Source organism: Loxodonta africana, chromosome 1 (genome assembly GCF_030014295.1).
Source record: "Loxodonta africana isolate mLoxAfr1 chromosome 1, mLoxAfr1.hap2, whole genome shotgun sequence".
In the NCBI taxonomy this organism is placed as follows: domain Eukaryota; kingdom Metazoa; phylum Chordata; class Mammalia; order Proboscidea; family Elephantidae; genus Loxodonta; species Loxodonta africana.
The window spans coordinates 21,516,691-21,543,495 of NC_087342.1; the positions used below are offsets into that span (position 1 = coordinate 21,516,691).

Sequence of the window (26,805 nt, forward strand, 5' to 3'; positions counted from 1 at the left end):
ACCCTATTCTGGAACTCCAATCACTTGAAAATTTTTGCTTTTGGTTTGTCCCACATAATTCTCAGGGTTTCTTCATTTGTCTTCCTTCTTTTTTTCTGATTTTTCCTCAAACAAGGTTGTATCCATGTGTTTGTCTTCAACTTCACTGATCTTGTCTTTCATTGTTTCAAACCTGCTCCTCAGCCCTTCTATGACACTGTCCATTTCTGAAATCTTGTTATTTATCTTTCAGATTTCTACTTGTTGTTTTTGCATGATTTCTAGTTGTGAATTTATTTTGGAATTTTGTTCCTGTATTATTTTCCTGAATTATTCCATTTTTTGGGTCTTATTTCCCATGAATTTGTCTATTTTTTCCTCATTTTTGTTTGCTTTTTGCTTCAATTCTTGGATCACTCTGAATATTAGAGAATTGAATTCCCTACCAGTTAGCTCTACCGCCATTTTTTCTACTGGAAAGTGATTTGGTGTTTTATATTGGATACCTACTGGAACCATCCTGTCCTTTTTTTATGTTTTGATATTATCTGCAGTCTTTGAGACATTCAGTAGTTATTTTCTTCTTTTATTGATTGTAGATTTGTTTCATCCTGCTTTTTTGTTTTCTTTGGTTATGTCTGAGCAGGTGGGCTGTACGTTCTTTGTTGTTTGCTTGTCTGTGAGCACAATAGTTTTTACCTCCTTGTCCAATGGGCAGGGACAGTTGCTCAGCTATGGTGCAGCAGAGCAGGTCCAGCTGAAGGGGAGGGCCTGGGATGGGTTATTTGTGGCACATACTAGGGCCAACAGTGCAGAGGAGGTTCCAGTAGGCCATGCCTGTGCTGCTTTGGGGATGTGATGTTCAGGGAACGGTACAGATAGGTAGGTAGAAGGTGGGAGGTTGTGATGTGTGGAGCCAAGATGGGTATGGGAAAGAGGAGAGCCAAAAACAAACAAACAAACAAAAAAAGTGCTAAGGGAGCTTGCCGTTGGAATGGAGAGATGAGAAACCAAGAAATGGAGAAAAACAAAGGCGGGGAAAAAACAAAAAAGGAAGTGGAAAATAAATAAATACATAAAAATTAGAAAAAAGAAAAGAAAAGCTTCCAGAGATTTCACTGGTGCAGCTGCAAAGACTGGGGAAGTGGCTCTCAGACCATACACTACAGCCTGGCTAGAAGGTTTAGAGAAGTCACACAGTGCCAGGTGTTCAGGAGACAGGAAAAGAAGGTATGTGTAGAGAGATGAGAAACTAAGAAATGAAGAAAGGCCAGAAAAAGAAAAAGAAAAGAAACGCCCCTAGGAATCCCATCGGGGAAGTGGCTCCCAAGCCACACAATAAAACCTGGCTAGAAAAGCTGCCAAACCTCAAAAAGAAAACAAACAAATAAAACAAAACAAGCAAAAAAAAGCCCTAGGGATCCCACCAGCGTGGCGGTGGGCCAGGGAAGATGTTTCCAGTCCAGCAGTGCTTCACAGCCTTTCAAGAAGAAGGAAAGATGGCACACGGAGCCATACGTTTGAGAGGAAGGAGAGGGAGGTGATGAAAGGCATAGAAGAAACTAAAGGAATCAGAAAAAAGCAACACAAACAACAAACAAATGGCACTCCGGGAGCTGGCCAGTGTGGGCAGGGCAAATCCAAGCAGCAAGGGGCCGAAGCCAGTGCCTCTTGGCCGGGAGACAGTGGCTGGAGGGATGCAGAGGAGGTTGAGCAGCAGGGGGAGAAAGATGAGGGGTGGAAAAGCATATATCACTGGTTACTGGGTGCTCTGTCTCCTGTTGTGAGCTCCCTTAAGCTGCTTTCCTGTACTCCCTGTCTGCCCACCTCCAATGTGGGTGGGGTGAATCCAAGCAGCTTGGACCCTGCCCTTCTTGGTTGGCTAAGTGACTGCAGCCAGCTATGAAGCCGGGGAGGTTGAGCAGGGTGGGGGGAGAACAATGGGGGGTGGGAAAGCGTATATCACTGGTTACCAGCTGTTTTGTCTCCTGCTGGGAGCTCCATGAAGCTGCTTTCCCCTACTCCCTGTCAGCTGATCTCCAACAGGATTCCAAGACGGCGAATCCATGCTGCATTAGCTGATAAGGGACCTCTGCACTTATCTCTCCTCACTCTTTATCAGTGTCTTACTCCATTTGGTGCTTGGCTGAGTTTTTTTTTTTTTAATCTCTTCATTTGATGCTTAGGGTTCAAAGACTGACATTTGTCTCTGTTTTACTTAGTTTTTTGGGTCTTTGCTGTGCAGGGATGGTGTGGTGCTTCTGCATATAGCACCATGTTCGCCAGAAGCCTAAAGTTCTCAAATGTTTAACAAAGACAGTAGTGAAAAGCAAAACTGTCTTAAAGAGACTAAATGGCTCCTAGGCTAATAAGATTTGACTGTAATCTGGCTGAATGAATTAATATATTTAAAGAATGCGTGTGTTTATTCCAATGGGAGCCGGTCAGAGAAGCTTCCAGAGCTCATTTTAAGCATTTTGCTTGCAGATGGCTCCATTGGCAGGACCACCATAATTGTGGAGATGGTGCCAATGAAAAGATAACAATCTTTCAATACCAGCCCTCATATCTATCTGGTAGCTGTGACAGTTACCTACATCTCACTCTCTCATGACACACAGTCTTAGAGACCTGGTTAACATGACTCTTCCCTGTGAGAGATGGTTCTGCGTGCAGTTTCTGGACTAGAAGGCTGAGAGCCAGTCTCAGGACTTGGTGCCCAGGTGATGGCCTCCTTCTTCAAAGTTTCTCTGGAGACAGCTACTGCCTTTCTCCAGTTGCCACCCTTATCTACATGTCCAGGTACCCTAGTTCTCATGCTTCTGTATTTACTGAGGGCCTAGTAAATAGCTGAAGTACTGAGGGCAAACTGTGAAAAAGCAGTCTCGATTGCTCCTCGTTAACCTTCTAGATTAGAACCCTTATCTGACTCTGGGAACCCCCTGAATCTCTATGAAGAAATTCGTGCATATGTGTCTAGGTTCTGTTAGCTGAGGTAGTTTAAACCATTGCTCTGGGGAGCACAGGTTGACTTCTTGAGCATAGGGACTTTGGCAGCAGAGAAGGTCTGAACACCTGAAAGCCAAAGTTTAAGCCTTAGACAGCCAGAGGATCTAGATGCCCAGGGACAGAGGGAGGAGAAGAACCTGCAGATAGTGGATAAGGAAAAGGAGAGTGTCATATTCCATAATGCACACAGTCTCTTTCATGACTTTATTTATTGCATAATATTCATTTGACTTTTTCCCAAAACTCTCTTTTTGGCTAACTGATCACAGTTTTTGGAAGGTGAGGATGAGTGGAGTGCAGGGTAGTAAGGTAAGTTCCTTCAAGCATATTCAGGGACATAGAAGGAAACAAAAAATCAAAAAAACCCAAACCCACTGCTGTTGAGATGATTCTGGCTCATGGCCACCCTATAGGACAGAGTAGAACTGTTCTATAGGGTTTCCAAGACTATAAATCTTTACGAAAGCAGACTACCACATCTTTCTCCTGTAGAGCAACTGGTGTGTTCAAACAGCCAACCTTTTGGTTAGCGGCTGAGTGCTTAACCACTGTGCAACCAGGGTTTCTAGGGACACGGAAGGCATTCCATAAACATATGATGTAGGTTGCTACAGAGTGATAAGAAACACTGCCATGATAACTTTTGCAATTTTAAACCCAATATCTGTTGATAGTCTCTACAATGTAATTCACTTGAAATCAGTTTAATTCAACTCACTTCAACAAGCAATTATTGATCCTCATTCTAGCCTTTCCACAGAAAATTTGCCAATGGATTTATGTGCCCATAATGGGTCATAAGCCACTGAGACAAGCTCTTAGAATAACACTGGTATACCCAGGGGGACATTTTCCTGACTTGCCTGGGACACCTCTGGTCTACCCCTGTGGTCTCAGTGTAATTATTAATAGTACCTTGTAGATAATAATTCTTATGGTCATCCCTCTATGTAACCCTTCCATTGTCCTAGCCTTGTTTCAACTTACCTGTTTGTGGATTTCTCTTCTCCACTAAAAAGGCTGGAGTCATTCTCTCATTTACCTCTGTGCCTAGCACACGTCAGTAGACACTTAATAAACACTTGTTACATTGAACTGAAATGAAAACCAAAATGAGAAAGAACTTTTATGTAGAAGCTACCAGCTCATTATCTTCCATTGACTTTCCCTACTCCCAGATAACTCTCAGCCCAATTCTGGAAGATCTCATCAACTTACCTGTGTGGAAAGAAGGGAGAGAAAATCCTCATCTGTATCTGGGAAACCACTTATAAATCTAAGCAGAGTGGTACCGTGGATGAAGCCCTGGGCCAAAAGGTCCAGACTAGAGGCCCAGTTTTGAATAACTCATTCACTTTGTGCTTGCGAAAGCTCATCTTTCTAAACTAAAAGGGAGAGTATGTGTCAGGTACTCAGAAAAGGGCTCTTCAGTGCTCAGTAAGTATTAGCTGCTATTACTGTTACCAATAATAATTCCTTAGTTGCTAATAATACCTACTACTACCAGTAATAACTTCAAACTTTAGCTTTCTGACCTAGAAAACGAAGATAATAATTCCTGTTTACTTTGTTTTGATCATGAACACAAAGACACTTTGGAAGCTATGGAGGAATTGCATTACATAGCCTGTAAGAAAACACCTGTAACAGGGAGATTTGTGGTGTAGAACAGAGTTTACATGGGAATTTCATTGACTGGCAATATAAGGAAGCTTTAACATAGAATGGAGCCCTGGTGGTGCAGTGGTTAAGAGCTCGAAAGGTTGGCAGTTTGAATCCACTGGTCGCTCCTTAGAAATCCTATGGGGCAGTTCTACTCTGTCCTATAGGGTTGCTATGAGTTGGAATCTACTTGACAGCAACAGGTTTTTTGGGTTTTTTTGGTATAGCGTAAAAATTTTTTTTTAATGATGATAAAATGGCTAGTTTGGAGTGTTTACTTATGACAAAGGACATGCAAAGCACCAGGGGAAAGATGGTGGAATGGACTTAGGACAGACATGAAGATTTGGGTTGGGGCGCTGCTCAGTGTGGGATCAGTAGAGCATTGTTGCAAGCATGAAGGGGCAACAGATCTATTCCAGGCTATTCCATCTGGAAAGCAATAGCTTGAGCTTGGGACAGAAGAGATTTCACATCAGGATAGATATCCTACTTTGCAAAACCAGTCGAGAGCTTGTATTTCTGAAAAAATATGAACATTTCATCAAAGGCATGCCAATGTGGACAACACTAAAGAGAGCCATCCTCACCCATGTGTGTTTTATGAATAACAGAAAGGACACCTAGTAATTACACATGAAAGCAGCTTTCAGCTGTGATCACAAAACATTTTCCATTCATGTGATCTTTATCAGGTGAGCTAGAGAAGCTAGCGGCTCTAAAGTTACATGTTCTGCCTCCCTTGTTACCCTATGCAGCAATTCTAGCATGAGTAGAACTCCGGAAAAAGGGGACTCTTGGATCTAAACGCCAATAAACTAGTGGTAAGATTTCAGTCTTTATTGGTGAAGTGGGGCCAAGAAATAATAATTGTGTAGCAGCAGCAGCAATAGTTTTAAATGCTTCCATCTCTTAGATGGATTAACTCATTTAATTCTCACAGCAACCCAGTGAGATGAATTCTACCACCACCCCCATTTTATGGATGAACAAACTATGGAATGTTGTTGTTGTTAGGTGCTGTCGAATTGGCTCTGACTCATAGAGACCCTACATACAACAGAACAAAACACTGCCGGGTCTTGTGCCATCCTTACCATTGTTGTTAGGCTTGAGCCCATTGTTTGCGGCCACTGTGTCAATCCATCTTGCTGAGGGTCTTCCTCTTTTTCGCTGACCCTCCACCTTACCAAGCATGATGTCTTTCTCCAGAGACTGATTCCTCCTAATAACACGTCTAAAGTATGTGAGACGAAGCCTTGCCAACCTCACTTCTAAGGAACATTCTGGCTATACTTCTTTCAAGACAGATTTATTCATTCTCCTGGCAGTTCACGGTATATTCAACATTCTTTGCCAACACCATAATTCGAAGGCAACAATTCCTCTTCAGTCTTTGTTATTCATTGCCTAGCTTTCCCATGCATGTGAGGTGATTGAAAATATCATGGCTTGGGTCAGGGGCACCTTAGTCCTCAAAGTCACATCTTTGCTTTTTAATACTTTAAAAATACTTTAATACTTTTGCAGCAGATTTGCCCAATGCAATACATCATTTAATTTCTTGATTGCTGCTTCCATGGGCATTCATCGTAGATCCAAGTAAATTGAAATTCTTGACAACTTTAATCTTTTTCCATTTATCATGATGTTGCATATTGGTCCAATTGGGAGGATTTTTGTTTTCTTTATGTTGAGGTGCAATCCATACTGAAAGCTGTAGTCTTTGATCTTCATCAGTAAGTGCTTCAAGTCCTCCTCACTTTCAGCAAGCAAGGTTATGTCATCTGCACATTGCATATCACCAGCCCCATTTTATGGATGAACAAACTGTGGTGTAAAGGGCTTAAATAACTAGCCCAAGTTCACGTACATGTTAAGTGTTAGAGCTAGTTTTTAAACCAAAGTGCTTGGTCTAGAGACTGTACTTTTAACCAGTACACTCTACTAGCTCTCAAGTTTAGGCATTTTATCCAGTATAAAATGGGTTTTAAATACACTGATTGTTTTGAGGGACATGGTTATGGGACTGATACCATAAACTTCAGCGGTGGTTTTTCACTCTGTCTCAGACATTTGGGGGAAAGAAGGTTGTCCAGACAATAAATTTATGAGAGGTAGGAACCATATCTTGTTCATACTTACATTCTCCAGGGCCTAATATCCCCTCATGGCACATAGCAGGTACCCAATAAGCATGAGTCGAAGTAAACTAAATAGTCTCTATGGTTTTTCTCCCTGATTAAGACTCTCTTCTTACTGAAAATGAAGGAGAATGGGAATGCACAGCTCTACCCCAACTCCCAAAGGAAAATTCCATTTAGTTGTCTGTTCTCCTGTGGTCAAATCTTTCACCAAATCCTGACTTTGAACTCAAGGGCTGATTCTAGTCTCTTCGGCTTATGAGGCCACTGGTCCCAGCCAAAGAGATCATTGTTTCCTGCCCTCATCTACTCCTTCTGCCTCATGGCTCATTGTCATATCATGTCAAGTCTGTGGATCAAATTCAAGAGTTGGAGGCCTACAGATTCTGGGTTTGAATCTTGGCAGCAGAATATCTTAGCTGTATGGTCTAGGACAGGTCATTCAGCCTTTCTGAGCTCATTCCCATCATTTACGAAATGGTAATAACATTAGCTTATTCAGTGGGTGGTTGGGAGACTTAAATAGACTAATGTATCTGAACACCTAGCATAGTGATTGGCTACAGGCTAGCTGGGTGTTCAAAAGTGTAGAAATGGAGTATTCCAGTGTCTTAGTTACCTAGTGCTGCCATAACAAAAAATATACAAGTGGGTGGCTTTAAAGAACAGAAATTTATTGGCTCACAGTTTTGGAGGCTTCAAGTCCAAATCAGGGTCTTAGCCATGTCGATTCCTTCTATGAGCCTCTCTCCTAGTTTCTGGTGCTTGCTGGTGATCCTTGGCGTTACTCTGCTTGTAGACAGGTCTTCACATGGTATCTGTCTTCCTCCTGTGTGTGTTTGTCTGTGTCTATTCTGCTCTCTTTGTAAGACACACTGAGAAGTGATTAGGTTTAGGACCCACCCTACGCCGGTATGACCTCATTAACTTAACAAAAGAAAACGCTTATTTCCAAACAGGATCATATTTACAGATACAGAGGTTAGGACTTTCACCTTGCTTTCAGGGGACACAATTCAATCCATGACACCCAGTTATACTGTGACATTTGGAGGGCTGGGATAATGCCTTACATTTTTTTGTCAGGATTCCTTCTCTAACTTCTTAACCCCTCAATCTACCCTTCCCTTCCCTCCCCAACTTCTTCACTCCCTGCCCTCAGTTTTACCACTAAAATCAGTTTTTTCTCCTTTACTGTTTATTGTACTTAACCAATATTTGGGATCATTTTGGTTCTGTCCCAGGAGATATTTGGCTATCGGACTCAAGGCTGCAGGAAAGCTCTCTGCCTTGTTGGATCCATCTTCTCACTTGGGCTCCTCCCCTTGGTGTTTTACTGGAGACCGGCTTGGCATGTATGGGCACATTGTGTTCCATGTTCCCTGCAAGAGGCAGATGTCGTGTTGCTGAGGACAACAGTAAGTGCGTGCCTGGTTTTGTACCTGGCAGCTCTTTTTTCTGGACATCATGTTCTGGAGTAACTGTGGGGAGATTTGTACAAGGTAGGTGGCAGAGGGAGAATCCAGTCTCAGGCTGCATTGCAGCCTAACATTTACCAAGAATTCAATAATTTGTGTATAATTGGATATGATTAAGAAGACTTATTTCGCAAGGTTTTTCTTTTAAAACTATGAGCTTTGTGAAAACAACAGCAAAAAACTACCTTAATCTGAATATATTAAAATCAGACCAGGAATAACCGTGCTGATAGCTAAAAATAACAGGTTGTAATAGGTAGTAAAAAGTATTAAAACCAGGCTTCAGGCTACAAAATTCATACTCACCCTCCCCCCCCCAATCCTGCCTTATCCATGCCTATCCCCCCCTATCGGAGTGGCTCTGGAGGAAGAGAAGAGAAGGAAGGAGATGGGAAATCTCGCCTCTAGGAAGGATGCTGTCTTTCCCTGCTGATCTGAGAGAGCCACAGTTATTGATAGGTGTGTGCAGCATCCTGCAGATAAACTCAGGTAAAAATGCAACCATTTTGTACTGGGTAGTTGCCCCTCTACGCTGACATAAACTCCTGATGTTGTTGTGTCTAGCAATCCTTCTAGATAAATATTCCGTATAATGCAGCAAGAAAGGATAGACAACAAGCCTTAAAATTGGCAATAAATAAATAAAAATCCACATTTTAATCTAAAATCAAATAGGAATTTGGGCCTAACACAGGGTCAGGGCTCAACTTCAATAAAACTGGGAATTGCATGAAGCTTTTTTTTTGTTTTTGATGACTCACTCCACTGGGTCAGCTCCACCTCTCATTTCTGATTCCTGGTTTCTTCAAGAACTACCTTCTCTGTGTCCTAGTCTTGAGCTTAGATGATGTGTTAACCATGATACAGATGATACCAGGGCACCTACTCACAAGTTCAGCTATAATTTAACTAGAGATACTTGGAGACTAAACTTCAAGACTTTGGGACAGCAAGGGAATGTGGTGGAGCAAAAGGAAGCCATGTTGATGATGTTGGGCGGCTTACACCATTGCTTAATAGTTCAAATAGTTTAAAAGTCTTCTGCTAGGTTATTTGCATTAAAATGACACCTTCAAAAGATTTTATTTGAATTCTATTACAACAGCTGGACTGTAACAACTTCCCATTAAGAAGGACTGGATGACTCCTACCTAAAAATGTGTTGTTTATCTTTTCTTCGTGTTATTAAAAAATCAGTGCTTGATATTTATCATCAATCTCATACTGGTAAGATTATAGATCGTTATCACAGATATTGATTAGGGAGTCATTTCATACTTCATAAATGGCTCACAGAATATAAGGGAGAGAAGAGCACTTGACACTCACCTAGTGCAGCTTCTTCATTTGGAGGGTGAGGAAATGGGATCTGGAGAGGTGACACAACTTGCCCAAACTCGTAGGTGAGTGAGTGGCTTAATCAGGACTAAATCCCAACTATCCTAGCTTCTAGTGCAGAGCTGTTCCTGTTGAACTGTACTTAGACTAACAGAAAAACCAAACCTGTTGCCTTTGAGTCGATTCCAGTTTGTAGAGACCTTATACGACAGAGTAGAACTGCCCCATAGGGTTTCCAAGGAGTGCCTGGTAGATTCAAACTGCTGACTTGTCGGTTAGCAGCCTGAGCTCTTAACCACTGTGCCACTAGAGCACCATACTTAGACTAGAGGGTCTCAACTTTAGTCAGCATCAGAAGCATCCGGAGGGCTTACTGAAATGCAGACTGCTGGGCCCCATCCCCAGTGTTTCTGATTTATTCAATGTGGATTGGGTCCCAAGAATTTGCAAATTTAACATCTTTCCAGGTGATGTTAATGTTTCTGGTAAGGGGCCACATCTTGAGAAACGCTGTCATCACTCACATTTTGAACTTACTTGATCACTTGGTCCTTGGGAGAGGCCTGGACATTTGCTTTATGGCTCAGCCAATATGATCTTGGGGAAATGATCTAGATTTAGTAAAATGTTGCAAAGCCAAACCAAACCAAACCAAACTCTCTGTGGTCGAGTTGATTCTGACTCACAGTGACCCTATAGGACAGAGTAGCACTGCCCCATAGAGTTTCCAAGGAGTGGCTGGTGAATTCAAACTGCCAACGTTTTGGTTAGCAGCTATAGCTCTTAATCACGATGCCATATAGTCTGAGTGTATCTCTAGGGCAGGGATAGTACTTGGGGCTGGTGTGAGGATGAATCTATGTTGCATATGTAAAAGTCATTTGCAAACTGTAGAATGCTTTAGCAAAGACCATTTGGAATGCTTCTGTGTGTTATTGCTCAAGCAGCTCCAAAGACTGGTTATACACAGGGTTCACTGCTGTATAACCATATACATATACAATGGTCTGTTTGTCTGGATGACGTCTTCCCCCTTTATTGACATTCCCTTCCAGGACAGGAGACATCTGAGAAGGTATCCAATGGTTGGGAATCCCGAGCATTCATCCATACCCACCCAGGTGAAGCCTCCTAGTTGTATATGGTCAGCTCTGCAACTGGACATGTACTGGAAAGACTCAAAAAAGTGTTGGTGCCTTAGGGAGCTGAGTGGCATTGTCCTGCCTCTTTCTTTGCATCTTTGCAAGCCTGCTAAGGCCCTCCCCCAGTCTACTGCCCCTCCCTGGCAAATCAGAGAAGTCTAAACCAGTTTCCAGCTTGCCTTTTTCTTCTTGATTTCAACTTTAATTTTAATTGCCTGCTCTCCCCTGTCATATAAAATGGATTTGCTATGCCAAAGACTCTCCAAATAAACGAGATTCTAAATTAGCCTCTATGTCATCAGACAAGAACACAATTATTTCCAACATTCCTCCTATCTGAGCCCTAGGTAAAAATAAGCTTTGGGCATCAATGGTTTAAAAGTCTTCTGCTAGGTTATTTGCATTAAAATGACACCTTCAAAAGATTTTATTTGAATTACTTTACAATAGCTGGACTGTAACAACTTCCCATTAAGGAGGACTGGATGACTCCTACCTGAAAATGTGTTGTATATCTTTTCTTCGTGTTATTAAAAAATCAGTGCTTGATGTTTATCATCGATCTTACTCTGGTAAGATTACAGATCATTATCGCAGATACTGATTAGGGAGTCATTTCTTAATATTAAAAACAAAGGCCATGGCGTATTGCAAGTCTTCAGTACCCCATTTATATTCAGTTCCTCTTCTTCTATCAGCACTTCTAGGTAGGAGATTTTTCCAAAAGATAAGAGTCACTACATTTTTATTTTGTAATTTAAAAAATGGCATTTAATTCATTATATTCATCTACTTCTGAATTTTAACCACTATCTAAACGATGCTACATTTCTATGCAAATAACATGATTTGCATTCATTGGTGTTTTGAATTCAGACACTCTTGATGATTTCCGTAACTTCCATCTTTATTACAGTTACAAACACATTTTGCCTTCACTGTCATTGGATGTCACATGCTGTCCAAGACCCGTGATACGCAGAGGAGAGCTTTATGATGATCAGTTATTAGGGCTGACTCAGGCATTTCATTTTGATGTTTTTACAAGGAGCACTTTCCCTTCTGTTTCACTGAGGACTTCAGAACGGTTTGAACTGGTTCAAACCCCTCTGAGAATTTGCATTTCTGCCCCAGATATACTGAATCAGAATCTACATTTTGACAAGGCCCCCAGGTGATTCTTCTGTATAATAAATTCTGAGAACCATTGTGCTACCAGTGGTTCTCAGAATTGGTCCCTAACCAGCAACATTAGCATCAGCTGGGGACTTGTGAGATCTGCAAATTCCCAGCAGGGCTTGGAACTGAAATGAACCGGTTTGAAGCCTTGGTTTCCATAATTTCCAAAGACGTCAGTGCTTGGGGCTTTAGTTTGAAAACAGAAATTTGGCGAATCAGCCATGCAAGTGGCATCTAAATTCCCAAGTCCACCAACATTTTCATCAGTTAGCACCATTTGTGTTTTCTGGATCCTTAGGTAACCCTTCTCCTCCCCTCTGCCTTGGTGTCTGGAAGGCCAGGGCTCCCCCATCGGCACCCTTTTCTAAGTGAACCAGACACTCTCTTTTGTCCATGCTTTTATCCATGAGATTTCCTCTGATATTCCTTTCCCCCTCCATGCATACTTTCATTTATTCATCCATTCAGTAGGTATTTATTGAGCACCAATGCGCCAGACTTTGTCATTGGCACTGGGCATAAGGTATGAACAAAGCGGATGCAAATCTGGTAGAGAAATACATATATATATGTATATATTTTTTTATATATATATACACATACACACACACACACATACACACACACACACACACACACATATATACACACACACACACACACACACACACACAAGGAGCCCTCATGGCACAGTGATTAAGTGCTTGGATGCTAACCAAAAGATGAGCGGTTCAAACCCACCAACCAAGCCTCAGGAGAAAGAGATGGCAATCTGCTTCCATAAAGATTACAGCCTTGGAAACCCTATGGGGCAGTTCTACTCTGTCCTATAGAGCCACCATGAGTAGGCATTGATTCGATGGCAATGGGTTAATACACACACACACACACACACACACACACACTCTACAATGCAAATACAGAAAGTAGGTGTTCTAGTTCTGCTTATTAAAACTGACCTATTTCTCAGCCATAGAAACCCTGATGGCGTAGTGGTTAAGTGCTACCGCTGCTAACCAAAAGGTAGGCAGTTCGAATCCTCCAGGTGCTCCTTGGAAACTCTATGGGGCAGTTCTACCCTGACCTATAGGGTAGCTATGAGTCAGAATCGACTTGATGGCAGTGGGTCTGGTTTTGGTTTTTTTTATTCCTCAGCCATACACCTCCTTCTCTATTAAGTCTTTGTTGCTCTGTCCTCTGTTCCACTTCCAAAGGGAACTAATCACCTATCCTCTTTTAGCTCTGTGTTTTCATCTCTCACTGCTATAATGCTTTCCACCATCTGCCTTGTATTAAAATGCCATTGACTTTACAGTTATGAAATAGTATCTCATTGATCATTTCATTTAATTCTTATGACAACCCTGGAAAATATTCGCTATTTTCCATTTTTACAGACGAGGAAACAGAGAGAAAAAATTACATTGCAATGTAGTGAGCATCAGAGCCAGGAGCTTGCTCCCTTCCTCCTTCCCTTCTCCCCTCCTGATCTCCCCCCCGTCATGTCATAAATAGGGTGAGAACAAGCTATGTAGCACATGGGGGTGGGGTATCACAATTAGTAAAACCAGGGTCCTTGATCTCATGGAGTTCATCCAATCATTACACAAATAAATGCAAAAATACGACTATTTATACATGCTGCCTGGAAAAGGTACATGGTTATCATGAGTAGTGGTTATGAGCTATGGCTGCTAACCAAAAGGTCAGCAGTTCATATCACCCAGATGCTCCCTGGAAACCCTATGAGGCAGTTCTACTCTGTCCTATAGGGCCGCAATGAGTTGGAATCAACTCGACAGCAGTGAGTTTGGAGTGTTTTTTGAAAGGCAGTGACCATGGCTTATTTTTCATCCCCCATAGCACCTAGCCCACAGGCATGCAGCAGGTGCTCAAAATTTGTTTAATTCAATTAAATGAATTGAATTGAATTGAATATCTCATAAATGGTCTCCATTCCCACCAGCACTTCATTACAAAGTGGCTAAAGAAAAATGCCCTAGTTGAGAAAGTACCTTTTCTTTTAGGTACCTATTCCCTTTAGGTGCACACTTCATCTTCCCAAACCCCACTCCCCCACACTCCACTTCAACCTGTTTTTTCACTAGCCATTCAGCCAAACTTCCCTGAGATTCTCTGGGCTAACCCACTAAGAAATGGTTCTTTGTTAAGACAGGTCCTTCTGAGGCCATTGTCCTTTATAATACAGGGCCACTGATATTGTGATTTACAGTTTGCAAAGTATTTGCACACTTAGAGATTTTTGGGGGGGGAGTCCATTTTTCAGTTGGAAGCACAGGGCCTTTGATATTGTGATTTACAGTTTACAAAGTATTTGTACACTTAGAGTTTTTTTTTTTTTTTTTTGGTTCCTTTTTCAGCTGGAGGCATATTAGGGGCCTACAGTTGTATAAGCAGTAAAAACAAAACAAGAACTCAGCAGCAACCCTAAAGGCTAGAGGAGAAGCTTGTTGTTGTTGTTAGGTGCCATTGAGTCAGTTCTGATTCACAGTGAGCCTGTGTACAACAGAAGGAAACACTGCCTGGTCCTGCACCATCCTCACAATTGGAGCTAGAGCTCGTCCTCCCTGCCCAGTGATCAGTCTCTACGGAGACAGTGTTGTAAAGCAGTTTGAGAGTAGAGGCTGGAACCTGACTACCTGGGTTTGATCCCCAGGGCTACTCTTGTATAGCTATGGGCAAGTTACATAACCACCCTCTGCCTCCATTTCCTCTTCTGTTAAGTGGGAATAATAACAGTACCTACCTCATTGTTTTGAGGTCTAAATGAGGTGATATGGGTAACCTGTGGAGATGAGAACCATGCCTGGAATGTAGGCATCCAATGAGCACTGATTAACTTCTTACTACACACTGCGTCTCCAGATGTTTTAGACAACCAGCCAGCTAATCCACTACTCTTCTCCCCTTGGAGGAAAAAAAAAATCACACACCCCCTAAAAATACCATTGTCCCCCAAAATGCACGCTGAGATATGTATTTATTTATTGGTGAGAATATACACAGTCATCCACAATTTCAACAATTTCTACATGTACGATTCAGCGGCACTGATTATACCCTTCCAGTTATGCGAACATTCTTGCCATCCTTTTCCAAATTGTTTCACCACCACGGACTTAAACTCATCTAAGTTTCTCATCTAACTTTAAAGTTGCTGCTGAGTCTTTTTTTTTTTTTTGTATAAAGTGAAGACAGCCTACATCATATAACTTTATTGCTTTTTTTTTTTTTTTTGTCAACAGACAACATGTCCTGGGAGCCCTGAGAAAATAAGTAGTGTAAGATTTCTCCAAAGCCTGGAACTTTATATGTCTTACAACTAAATCCTAGCTAATGCCAATTTTTTTCCAGCTAAGTGTCATGGAAATATGGGGTCAGGGTGTCAAGAGCATCAATGAGTCTGACAGAGAGGGAGAAAGAGAAAGCAAAAAAGGAAAAGATACTTAAATATGGAAAGAATAGTATTTTTGGCAAAGTATTTGGAGATGGTTTTTCAGACGCTTTGTATCTATAAAGGTAGCACAGTGTTTCACAAAGAGCCTGAAAAACCTAAGTTATTATTTCTTTCTCCATAATCCTCTAAGTACTTCACCCCAGCATGAGTCGAATCTTTTAGCCTTGCAATGTATCCGTCACTAAGCAGAAAGTGCTGACTTCTTAATGTCTCTTTGGAACTTTGCAACGGGTTCCTTTTTTCGCTTTAAGGCAAGCTCAGAAGCACATTTTTGTGTGTGTAGTGAAGCTCTTACAAAAGGAGACGTCATGACATTTCCTTGAACTTAAAGTGACTGTTACACTGCTTTACATTCCAAGGGCTGCAGTGCTTAAAGCCCAAGGTTGGAAGAAGATAAGCAAAGACCACTTGCTCCACTTAAATATAAACCCTGGTCTGACTTTTCCAGGTTCAGAAAGTACGAGACCACAGGCAATAAAAAAAAAAACCCAGATTTCTTCCTCTATTTTTCTGTCCAGGTCCAACGTGGATCCTTGATGTACCTTCACCTCTTTGAAATGCGTCCTTGAATTATTTAAATCCTTCTCTTTCAGAATTCAAGGACTGATTGGGTTAATTCTCATGATGAAGAGCAGGTATAGCCTGCTCTATGAAACTCGAGGCATAAAAAAATCTAGAGATTTGCCAAGCAAACAGTTTAGATTCTTCGCATTAAAAAAAAAAAAAAAAAAATTTACAAGGCAATTATTTAAAATGGTAGCTCCTCTGCCTCATTTAAGTATTTTACAGACCATTAACTGCTTGGAAGGGAGCTGGGAAACAAACTCCAGTGGAAGAAGCCATTTCTAGTTAAAGATGCTCATTTTCCAGAAAGAAAAACAAATACAGAGACTCTCAGAGATTCTAAAGCTTCCTCAAAAGGCAAGTAAGTTCTGATTTACAGAAAGATCTCGAGAACAACTTGCTGTGAAAAATGAGACGCAGAGCTATACACAAAGTGGCATTTGTTGCACCCTGGTCATGGCTTTTTTTTTTTTTTGGTCATGAGCAAGACCTTGGACCAGGTGCGTTATGTATTATTATTGCATTAGTCCTTCAAGAATCCATAAGATGTGGTATGATTATTCCCACCTGACAGATAAATAAAATTATACACGGAGAGTTGAAATGTTTTCGGGCTGGGATTTGAGCTCAGGTCTCAAGCCTGTGCTGTTTCCGTTATTAAAAAAAACAAACCAAACCCACTGTCGTCGAGTCGATTCTGACTCCTAGCGACCCTATGGGACAGAGTAGAACTACCCCATAGAGTTTCCAAGGAGCATCTGGCGGATTTGAACTGCCGACCTCTTGGTTAGCAGCTGTAGCACTTAACCACTACGCCACCGGGGTTTCCGTTATTAGATAACACCAAATTGAAAACTGAGAGAACTTTGATGCTGCTGCCGAAAAGGACCACTTTGCTTTGCCATATTTCGCCTCCATTTTCTTGCTGTATTTTTGGTCTTAAAAGTTGGGCGATTTTCTTGAAAAAATAAAGATGTTTGCAGCCTCCTTAATGAGACAATAAACAAGCAAAAAGTCAGGGTCACTACATTAGTATAAGAAAAGTGGTTCTCTCACTGGGGTGTCTTTTATCTTGCCTGTAGGATTCTACTTTGTGTTATACAGAATAATGAGTTAGAAGACTTGGGAATAAAGGGAATGGCAGGAGATGGGCTGAAAGGCACATATATCCAGGCACCTTTAATTGAGTGATGATACAGACTAAAATAAGATGGAGGCATACGGGTGGGTTTTAGTCTTTAATACTCATTAAGACAAAGACATGTAGGCAGTACACTGGATTGACTGCATTTGAGAACTTGGGAGCTCCAATGTCCCAAGTTGTCTTTCCCTTTTTGGGTATCACAGCCTAGAGGTCTGTTTCCTGTGATGCTGGACCAGAGGGTGACAGCTTAATTTTGGGAAGCATATTCCCTGCTATAAATCTCTATGGAAGCAGGCTGTTACATCTTTCTCCTACAGAGCGGCTGATGGATTCAAACTTCCGACATTTCGTTTAGCAGCCAAGCATCTTAACCACTGCACAGCCAGTGCACCTTTAGAACATAGTAGGTACTCAATAAATCCTAGTTATTACTGTTGTTGCTATTAATAGCTCAAAGTTCTTTTGACAACAGAGCCCCTTTGATGAAGTCAAAGACAAAGTTACACAATGCAGAGCTATGTCAAAGTCTGTCCTAGGAAACCGGGTACCCAACCTACCGTGCCTGGAACATATCAGCGGCTCAGCTGGCAGAAATTTAGCCTTCTTAGCTCATTCTTAGGCTTTGAAGGTAACTTCATGCAAATTTTTAATTTGATTTAGCCATCTTTTTTTTTTTTAATGAGGTTAATAGTCAATTTCACTGATTTTAAAAATTAATTCATTAACTTTCAAATTTCTGTTAAGTTTTTTCTTCTTCCCTTCCCTTCCTTTCCCCTTTTTTTCCCTTTTACTTCCTTTCTTCTGCTTCTTCTTCTCCCTCTTCTTCCCACTCTCTCTCTTTCTTTCAGAATCTGTGCTAGGCCTGGTGGAAGTACAGATATGAATCAGACATGTTCCCTACCCACAGTCCAAGAGGAAGTGATAAGGTGGACAGGCAAAGGGCAATGCAGTGAGATAGAATGTGGTAAGAATCTTCAGTACCTTGATTTGTTTAGGGGAGAAAACGGACACCCAGAGAAATTAGGGAGAGTTGCCAGAAGTGGCCTTTGGGCTGGACACTGAAGGCAGGCTAGGAAGTAGCCTCACGAGGATGTAGAGAGAGAAGAGAGAAATGGCTGGTAATTGCAGGCTAAGGAGACAGCAGGAGCACAGGCAAGGAGGTGGGCTTCTCTTGAGGAGAATCAATGTAAGAAACACAGTGAATACTGTATCTTCTCCTCTCTGCTTAGCTTGAACACTGTTAGGGAAAATGTGGACACAGCAGAGACAGCTCCAAGCTTTATTGCCTAACCTTCAAATTACTTGCCAGGCTTAACTTCTCTTGCTGAATTTCTTAGCTCCTGAGGTTTTCCAGGCATCCAGGGGGGTTTTATGTGTAGCATGTCCCTATTTAGATAATAACGACTACTGTTATTACGGCGGTTTCTAAGAGATCGTTGTGGTACCTGTTACTCATTCCAGTGCTTTGTTCCCTCCATTCTGTGCTGGAATGAAGTCACCAGTCAACTGCAAAGTGAAGCAGTTTCAATCATGGTCATGGACGAAGATACCTTCTTCAATCCTGCCTGTGATAACATCTTGACAATTACCTTTTGGCAAGTCGAGTTCCTGCATGTAGTGCTTTTTTCATCCATTCACCAGGCTCTCTCACCGAACAGGTCACAGTGCCCCCACATTGATGGAAACATAAGGAACACTAAAACATAGCCCCTTCCATCCAGATAGTCTAGAAGAACTAAGAGAACGAATACAAAGTAGAAAGTGATAAGGGGCACAAGAGAGGGTCAGGTAAAATGTTTGCTGGTTGCAAAGAGACAGTTTTCTCTCTTTTTTTTTTCCTGGTTGGAAAGTGTTAAAGGGGCTGTTATGGAGGAGATAGAATTTAATTTGAGCCTCGAAAGACGTGGGTGGTTTAATTGACTTGGTTTCTTCACCTTTGGAGACCCGCAGAAACCCTTGAAAGTTCCTTTTTCCCCTGTAAAATTTTGTATCTGGCTGGAGGGTAATAGGGAAAACTGATCCTTATCTGAGAATGTGTCTCCCCTCTCCTGAGCTTCATTATATGTGTCAGGGCCTCATATTCACATCCAGATTCCGCAGCAAATGATGACAAGCCTTTTTCCTTCAAGGCTGTGTGTCTACCAACTCTCAGAGGTGTGTGATTCTGTCTAGAATGTTCGCTAACTCCATAAACTTGCAGAACTACATTAAGATGATGTATTTCAGGGTGCGTTTTAGCCTGATGGCTTCTCTTAACTTCACGGGGGTTTTGGTGTCTGTTTCTTCAGGATGAATTCCAAACTTACTCCTGGAAAAAGGTAATATGGATCTACCTGTCGGCATTCAACAGCGCATTTGGTCTCACTCCTGATCATCCTCTCATTACAGATGAGGAGTACATCGTAAATAGAGCCATAAGAAAGCCAGACCTAAAGGTAAGTAAAGTCATGGCTGCCGATGATGCCAGAGAAATTTAATCAGTTTCCCCCCTCAAATATAAGGTTAAATTCAGGTCTTCCACTGTGCCAATCTTCAATCAACAGCCTACGCTCTTATAATGAGTATGAACTTTGAAGCCAGCCATAGCTCAGCTCAAATCGTAGCTTTATCCTTCTATACTGTGCAACCTTGGATTAGTTACTTAACTCTGCTGAGCCTCAGTTTTCCCATCTATAAAATGATGATGAGAATACCTAACTCTAATATGAATTGATAAAATTAAGTAAATTATGGAATATAGTGCCAGGCACATAGTAGATGCTCAATACATATTAATAGCATCCTGCCCTATATCATAATCTGTGCCACAGGTTAATCTTACAGTACAAGTAGTCATCTGGGAATATGCTAGAGAATTTGCTTCTGTCCACAAAATGGGCTGATTCTGAATTCTATAATTCAATATTTGCGTTACTCTCTCCTTACCATGTTAAATTAATAGTACTTGAATTATGCCTAGTTAACATATACATGGTAAAAACACGTTTTACAGACCGAATGTTTTCTCTTGCATTTATAGATATGTAGACAGCTGTTTAAATGGATTTTTATAAGCTCAAGATCAATTTTTTTTAAATCAATAAAATTCAATTGTTGAGTAGTTCCTCTGTTGTCAGTTATTACTACCCGATTTTTCTAACTGCCAAAATAAACAGAAGCAGATGCAGTCAACCACCTCAGACTATTTGCTCGCCGAATCTGTTTAGGTGGCCATTCGCCTGAGAGGCGGGTGTCCCAAAGCAACCTATGGACATGGCCTGAATTATTTTTGCCTGGAAAGCCTGTTAGAGCTAGAGCATCAAAGAAATGGACAAACATACAAAGGAAGAAATAATCAAATTAACAAAGAAAACTCAAGGAAGGGGCAGGGGTCTGGAAATGGAAAGAGCTGGCACACAGGCTAGATGGCTTCATTTTCCAACTTATGAAATAGGGAGTTTTGGCTAGTTACTGCCTCTCTGAGCCTTGGTTTCTTTAGCTAGGAAAAGAGACTAAGAACCCCTGCTTCTCAGGGCTATTGTGAACCTAAAATGGGAGGATGAACGTGAAGGTGATTTGTAAAAACACTTTTCAGTAGGGTTTGGGGGAGACGCTCTGGGCTCAGCCACTGTTGCCAGTAACAAGAATAGCAGTACTGCCAAGATGACCACTATTCAGGGCCATTTAAGGGGAGTTTGGAGACCACCGCAAAGGACTACAAGTTTGCAAATGTAGGCTAAAAGGAGACTGTAAGGACAATGAATTGCATACAGATCTGAAACCCAGTGCTTAACTTGTTCAGCAGGATGCTCTCAGATGGAGTTCCAACAGGAAATGAAGAGAGGGAAGACAGGGGATGGAGGAAGCTTCCTGATTTTTACTCAGAATACTCAGACTACTCGGAATCAGGAAGCTTCCTCCATCCCCTGTCTTCCCTGTCTTCATTTCTTGTTGGAACTCGAAATTCACCCCACGGCAGATTCCTAATTTCTTAATTATTATTTCCTGGTTTGAAGTTCCAGGAACTGGGGCAAATAAACTCCACCCCTTCCATATATTATCCCTAATATCCTCTTGTCGGAGCCCTGGTGGCACAGCGGTTAAGAGCTCAGGCTGCTAACCAAAAGACCAGCAGTTCAAATCCACCAGCCGCTCCTTGGAAAACTTATGGGACAGTTCTACTCTGTCTTATAGGGCCTTGAAAGGTGATGAAGGAAGCAGACAAATTCCAGGCAGAGTATGTTTCCTGCTGGGGCATCTCAAAGATGACTAAAAGTCTATGATGGAGTCATTCTTCTCGCTCTGGCAAGAAATGTCCTCAGAAATTGTCAGGCGATAATGGAATTTTCCCTTTACTGGTCTGAGATAACGTTTATCAGTAACCTCTTTGTTCCTCTTCTTGCTGCTTTCACCTGCTGATGTTTTGTGTCTATTTTGTGGTTTCACAGACTCTTGGTCTAAGTTCTCTGACAGAGCAGGGGCCTCACATTCTACCACAGTTTGTCCTTAAACATTTTTTTGAACACAGATTTTTGAACTTATGGAATTAATAAAGTAGGCCGCCTTTACTTTCTATAATTTCAATCCTTGACGTTAAGGGATTTTCAGACCTTCTTCTGAGACTAGCTTGAATATCCTATCTTTTGGGAGACCTTGGACTTTGGAATCAGATGGGCTTGGGTTCAAATTCCAGCCTTGCTTCTTAATAGGTGTGATCCTGGGCAAGTTACTTAATCAAAAGAGTGTCAGGTGCAAGATGAAGATGAACACAATACCTGCCCTACTACAGGACCATTAAAAAGGCTAACGACACTGTGTGAAAAGCCTCAAAGTGTTCAATAAACATTAGCTGCGACCCCACTCCACTCTTTTTGCTAAATCACAGGTAATACTGAAAAGGGAAGTGAATTGTAGTGTAAGACACTTCAGGTTCCAAGATGTGCCATGATGGCTAACACACAGGGGCTGGTCAGTTTCTAGTACTTTCCTTACCTCTCTCTAGCTTGCAGCTTGTGAAAGAAGAATCATTCCCAGGAGGCAATACACTCCAATTTTATACAGGAAATCGATTAGAAAATATGATTTATTTAATCAAAGTTATTTTGCAGCCAATCTCATTGAAATAGATTCATTCTGTAAATAAAAAATAGATACAGCATTGAACATTTTACCTTGGCAACTATAAATGTCTGTGTGGGTGTGTATGCATTTGTACTGATTGAGAAGGGTTGACACTTATTAGTGGTAACTCAAGTCTTGGAGTTTAGGGGTTTAAGATGTATTTCTAGTTGGCATGTGATTTAAGAAAGCATTCATTCATTTATTTAATAAAAAAATGTATTGACCACTTACTATGTACCAGTTATAGACACTTCCAGCTTCAGCATTTATCAAGTGGTTATACTGACTATAGTATTCACATGCAAAGAGCATATTTAGAAGAGCTGAAGTGGAATTTAGAAATAACATGGTTCAATTGCCTCAATTTGCACAAGGGAAAACTGAGATGCAGAGAAATTGAATTGAATTTCTCAAGGATGCAAATAACAGAAAAGCTATAAAATGAAGCCTTGAACAATACTCCTCAACTTTGGCTGCACATTAGAATTCTCTGGGGAAATGTATAAAAATGCTTATATCCATCCAGACTGCACCCCAGAAAATTAAATCAGAATCTTTTATGGGCAGAACCCAGGCATTTGTATTTTTTCCAACGGGTAGTAATAACCATTGCTCCTTAGCAATATTGCGGTCTCACTGTTTCTCTTCTTAGTTAGTTAGGTCACCAGCTTGTGGAAATTCAGAAGGGTATATAAAGTTGGGTAAAGAAGCCAGAAGCAAGAAGGCACAATTGTCATAAACATTAACCCTTTCTTTCCTTTCCACAGCTGACATCCTCATGCATTTTCTTGGAATAACCTCTCCTCTCTCAGCCGCTGGGTGGGTTTGAACCGCTGACCTTTCAGTTAGCCGCCAAGCACTTAGCCGTTGTGCCACTATTTCTTTGACACATTATATTTGACTGTATACCATATAGAATTTTTTTTTCTGAAAATATATTTTTTTCCTTCTTAGATGTTGGAGCCCTGGTGGCACAGTGGTTAAGAGCTCGGTTGCTAATCAAAAGGTTGGGAGTTGGAATCCACCAGCTGCTTCTTGGAAACCCTATGGGGCAGTTCTACTCTGTCCTATAGGGTTGCTACGAGTCGGAATCGACTCAACAGCAACGGGTTGGTTTTTCGGTTTCCTTAAATGGTAAAGTGGTGGAATGCAGGAACTGGGTTTTAGTTATAATTTTCTCTATAGTAGACCCAAAATCAATGTTAATAGAATGATGATTTCTAATAAAGAATGCCATTTGTTCAGTAGGAAAGGATAGGATAGGAAAGGATAAAACCTCAAGTCAGTATAGCTGGGCGCTATTTTTGCTTCTTCCCTAAGTGTTTCTTTAACCATGATGTTGTTGGGTATTCTCAGATCCTCAAACTTAGTACTCTTTTTTTCGCAGGTGAGATGCATAAAGGTGCAGAAAATAAGATATGTTTGGGACAACTTTGAAGGACGGTTCCAGAAAATTGGGTAAGTTCTTTCAGCCGTTGCAACCAAGGAACAGAACAGTTATCTCAAAAATATTATTGCTAAAGATGTCCTTCTTGTGATTATTATTTTAGCTCTTTGGAAGACTGGCTCACTTCTGCCAAGATACACCTAAAATTCGGATCAGGTCTAACAAAAGAAGAACAAGAGATTAGGTACAATGCATCATTGTCCATACCAGCTCAAAAGTGCTGTTATCCATTAGCCAAATAGAGAGTCCAGTAAATGGTTGTCTTAACTGGTTAAGACTAGAAAACATTGTGATGCTCTGTGTAGTGTTATTAAAATAAATTCCATTCCCATACATCATCTCACTTCATCTTCAGAGCAGCCTTGTGGGGGAAGTAGAGCAGATGTCACCACCAGCCAAGGTGGCTTAGCAGCCTAGACAAGGTCACGCAGCTGAGAAGTTATGAATACTGAGTAAGAACAGAGTTCCATGCCTTCTAACTGTAGGTTCTGTGTCCTTCTTACTGTTCATAATGCCTCTCAAGGTTTTTATCAGACTAACCTTGAGCCGGTTTTGATTGTAACCAGGAAATATGTACTATAGCATGATAAAAGAGATAAAAAATGATTGCGAAGCATCAGAAGGTCATGAAGGACAGGCAGCTCTTCAATTCCAAATCAGTTGTGGGGCAGAGGAGCAAGATTTAAGAAGGGCACTGGATTGGATGCTAAGAGTCTGTCACTATTCACTATGTGTCTTCGAGCAAGTATCTTCTACTTCCTGGGCCTTAGTTTCCCAATTCTAAAAAAAGGGAGAGGAGTCTAAAAAGCCCTGACTGGTCCTGAATTTCTATGATTTCCTTCTCCTCTGCCCAATTCTGCTACATTGAAGACTCATAGAAACTTGTAGTATCAGCACCACTTGGGAGCTTGTCAGAAACGCAGAATCTCAGACCACACCCCACCCCTATTTAATCTGAATATTAGTTTTAACAACCTAAGTTTTAATAACCTAAGTTATCTGTATGAACGTTAAATTTTGATAAGCACTGCTGTAATACATTCAGCCAAACTACTTGACTTGAGTAGGCACAGAGAGAGTAGCTGGTGTTCTCAACAGCAAAATAATTCTGAGTCTCTTCATTCAGAGGATTGTATAATTCTATATGTAGAGTTATTTTTGAGAACCCAAGACTTTTCATCCATATTAAAAAAAAAAAAAGAAAAAACTTCAGCTTCCCAGAACTTCTGAGTATATGTAGTAAAGTACAGTATTTCCTCATGAGCAAAATGGTTCTCTCTTAATGATCCCTCCATCTCACTTCCATGGAGCCAGTGTTAAGGAGAGACACAGCTGAGAAACTACCAACCCTGAAACTACCTGAATGAGTCAACGGGTAATATTAAATACCTGGATTGCTGTGGTTAGCTGCTGTCCAGTTGGTCCCCTACTTGTGGCCACCCATGCACAACGGGATTGAACCATTGTTATCCATAGGGTTTTCATTACCATCAGGGAAATATTTAGACCTGGAGGAGAGCCTAGTTCAATAGAAACAATCCGATTATGTTTACTGTTTTTGTACCTGGGGTTCCCAGTTATTTTGAGAAAGAAGTGAATGTTACAAAAGGAGGAAGGCTTACGTTGATCCCACAGGTGAGGAAATGAACATGGACTAGATCTTTTTTTTTTTTAAATAGGTGAGAAAATGAGTTTCATTTTTATTATCAGTGACTAAATGATCTGTGATCTCTCCCCATAGGAGGTTAATATGTGGGCCTAATACTATTGATGTTGAAATCACACCAATTTGGAAACTACTCATCAAGGAGGTAACCAGTATTTTCTCTTGGTGACCTGTTTGGCTAGATAGAAAAATAGAGAAGCTTGATTATAAATAAGCAAGAGTGTTAGTTGTTAATAAAACAAAAACAAAAAAAACCAAGAGCCTTTTTCTCGTATCTCTTTTCTGTTCTTTTTCTTGGAGACCCTCTTTTGCACACATTGCCCGAAACAATGTCACAAAGCTCATGTGTCTACTTATTTAATGACTGAATGAACACATTTCCTTCCTTCCTTCCTCTCTCCTTCTCTCCCTTCTTTCTTTCCTTCCTCCCTTCTTCCCTTCCTTTCCCTCTCTTTCTTTTATTCTCTCATTATGCTGCTTAACCTGTTTCAACTTTGCAAAACTAAAATAATAATAATAAACTCAGTCCTTTCCTAATGGGCAACATATACAATTTCCTCAGTATCCAACATCACACAAAAAAAATCCCCCTGTTTGGCCTTATTAATTACGTTAATCTCAACACGATTTGTCCTTCACTGGGGTGGGGAAGGAGGACTTGATCATCATTTCCAAAACTGAAATCTTCCACTTTGATTCTATCATTGGGCTTATCATTTTGCATTTTACAGTGTTTATTATCGAACTGTAGCCACACAGCTGTATTTGGGATCTTCCTCTGTTTTCTACCCTTACCCTTCTTTGTCTTGAGAAAAAGCTTAGCAAACTCAAGGTTCTTTCTCAATATTCCCAGCAAGCTTTCAGGCATGAAAGAAAGTGAGGCAAACTGATAGGAAAAGTTTCTGTGTGTTTTTTCCCTTAACCAGAGCCAAGGGTTGCCATTCTTGCTTTAGAAAGTTGGAGGCCAACTACAGGCAATTTGAGTAAGGGCACAAAAAGTTTTTGACCAAAGCAGAACTACAACTATTGGAATTAATATCTACTCTCTCCCACATTGTTCTAGGTGTACAATTTCAAGAGAGCACTTTTTAGCTCAGCTCTTTACATACCAGAAAATGTAGTCTTCAACACATCCATTCATCTAAAGTACTTTAATAGCTTCAAATATGGCAGCTATTATGCCATAGAGAAGAACAATTGATGAGAAGGCATTTTACTGTTGTAAACCTTAATTTAACTTTACCCTCTGAAGGCCAGTAAATATAAAATGGAGACGATATTAACGTCTACTCCTTATGGAATGGTCGTGGTGGTCAATATGATGATACATGAGACACTACTTTGTAAACTACAAAGTGCCGCAGTGATTCAAAGGAAGTGCTCTGGGGTCAGATTGTCTGGGTTAAAGCTTGGCTCTGTAAAGTCTCAGCAGTGTGGCTTTGGGCAAGTTATTCAAGATCTAAGGCTCCGTACCT

The 26,805-nt window shown here is 41.0% G+C and overlaps 1 protein-coding gene across 1 annotated transcript in view; it reads left to right on the forward strand.

Moving 5' to 3' along the window:
- Positions 1-3,273: 3,273 nt before the first annotated feature.
- ATP13A4 (ATPase 13A4) overlaps positions 3,274-26,805 on the forward strand; it is a 93,547-nt gene continuing 70,015 nt past the window's right edge. The window contains exons 1-6 of the mRNA XM_064279854.1: positions 3,274-3,297; positions 8,039-8,212; positions 19,406-19,552; positions 23,605-23,675; positions 23,768-23,848; positions 25,406-25,475. Of these exons, the coding sequence (XP_064135924.1) occupies positions 3,274-3,297; positions 8,039-8,212; positions 19,406-19,552; positions 23,605-23,675; positions 23,768-23,848; positions 25,406-25,475 (567 nt within the window). The remainder of the gene's footprint in view (positions 3,298-8,038; positions 8,213-19,405; positions 19,553-23,604; positions 23,676-23,767; positions 23,849-25,405; positions 25,476-26,805) is intronic.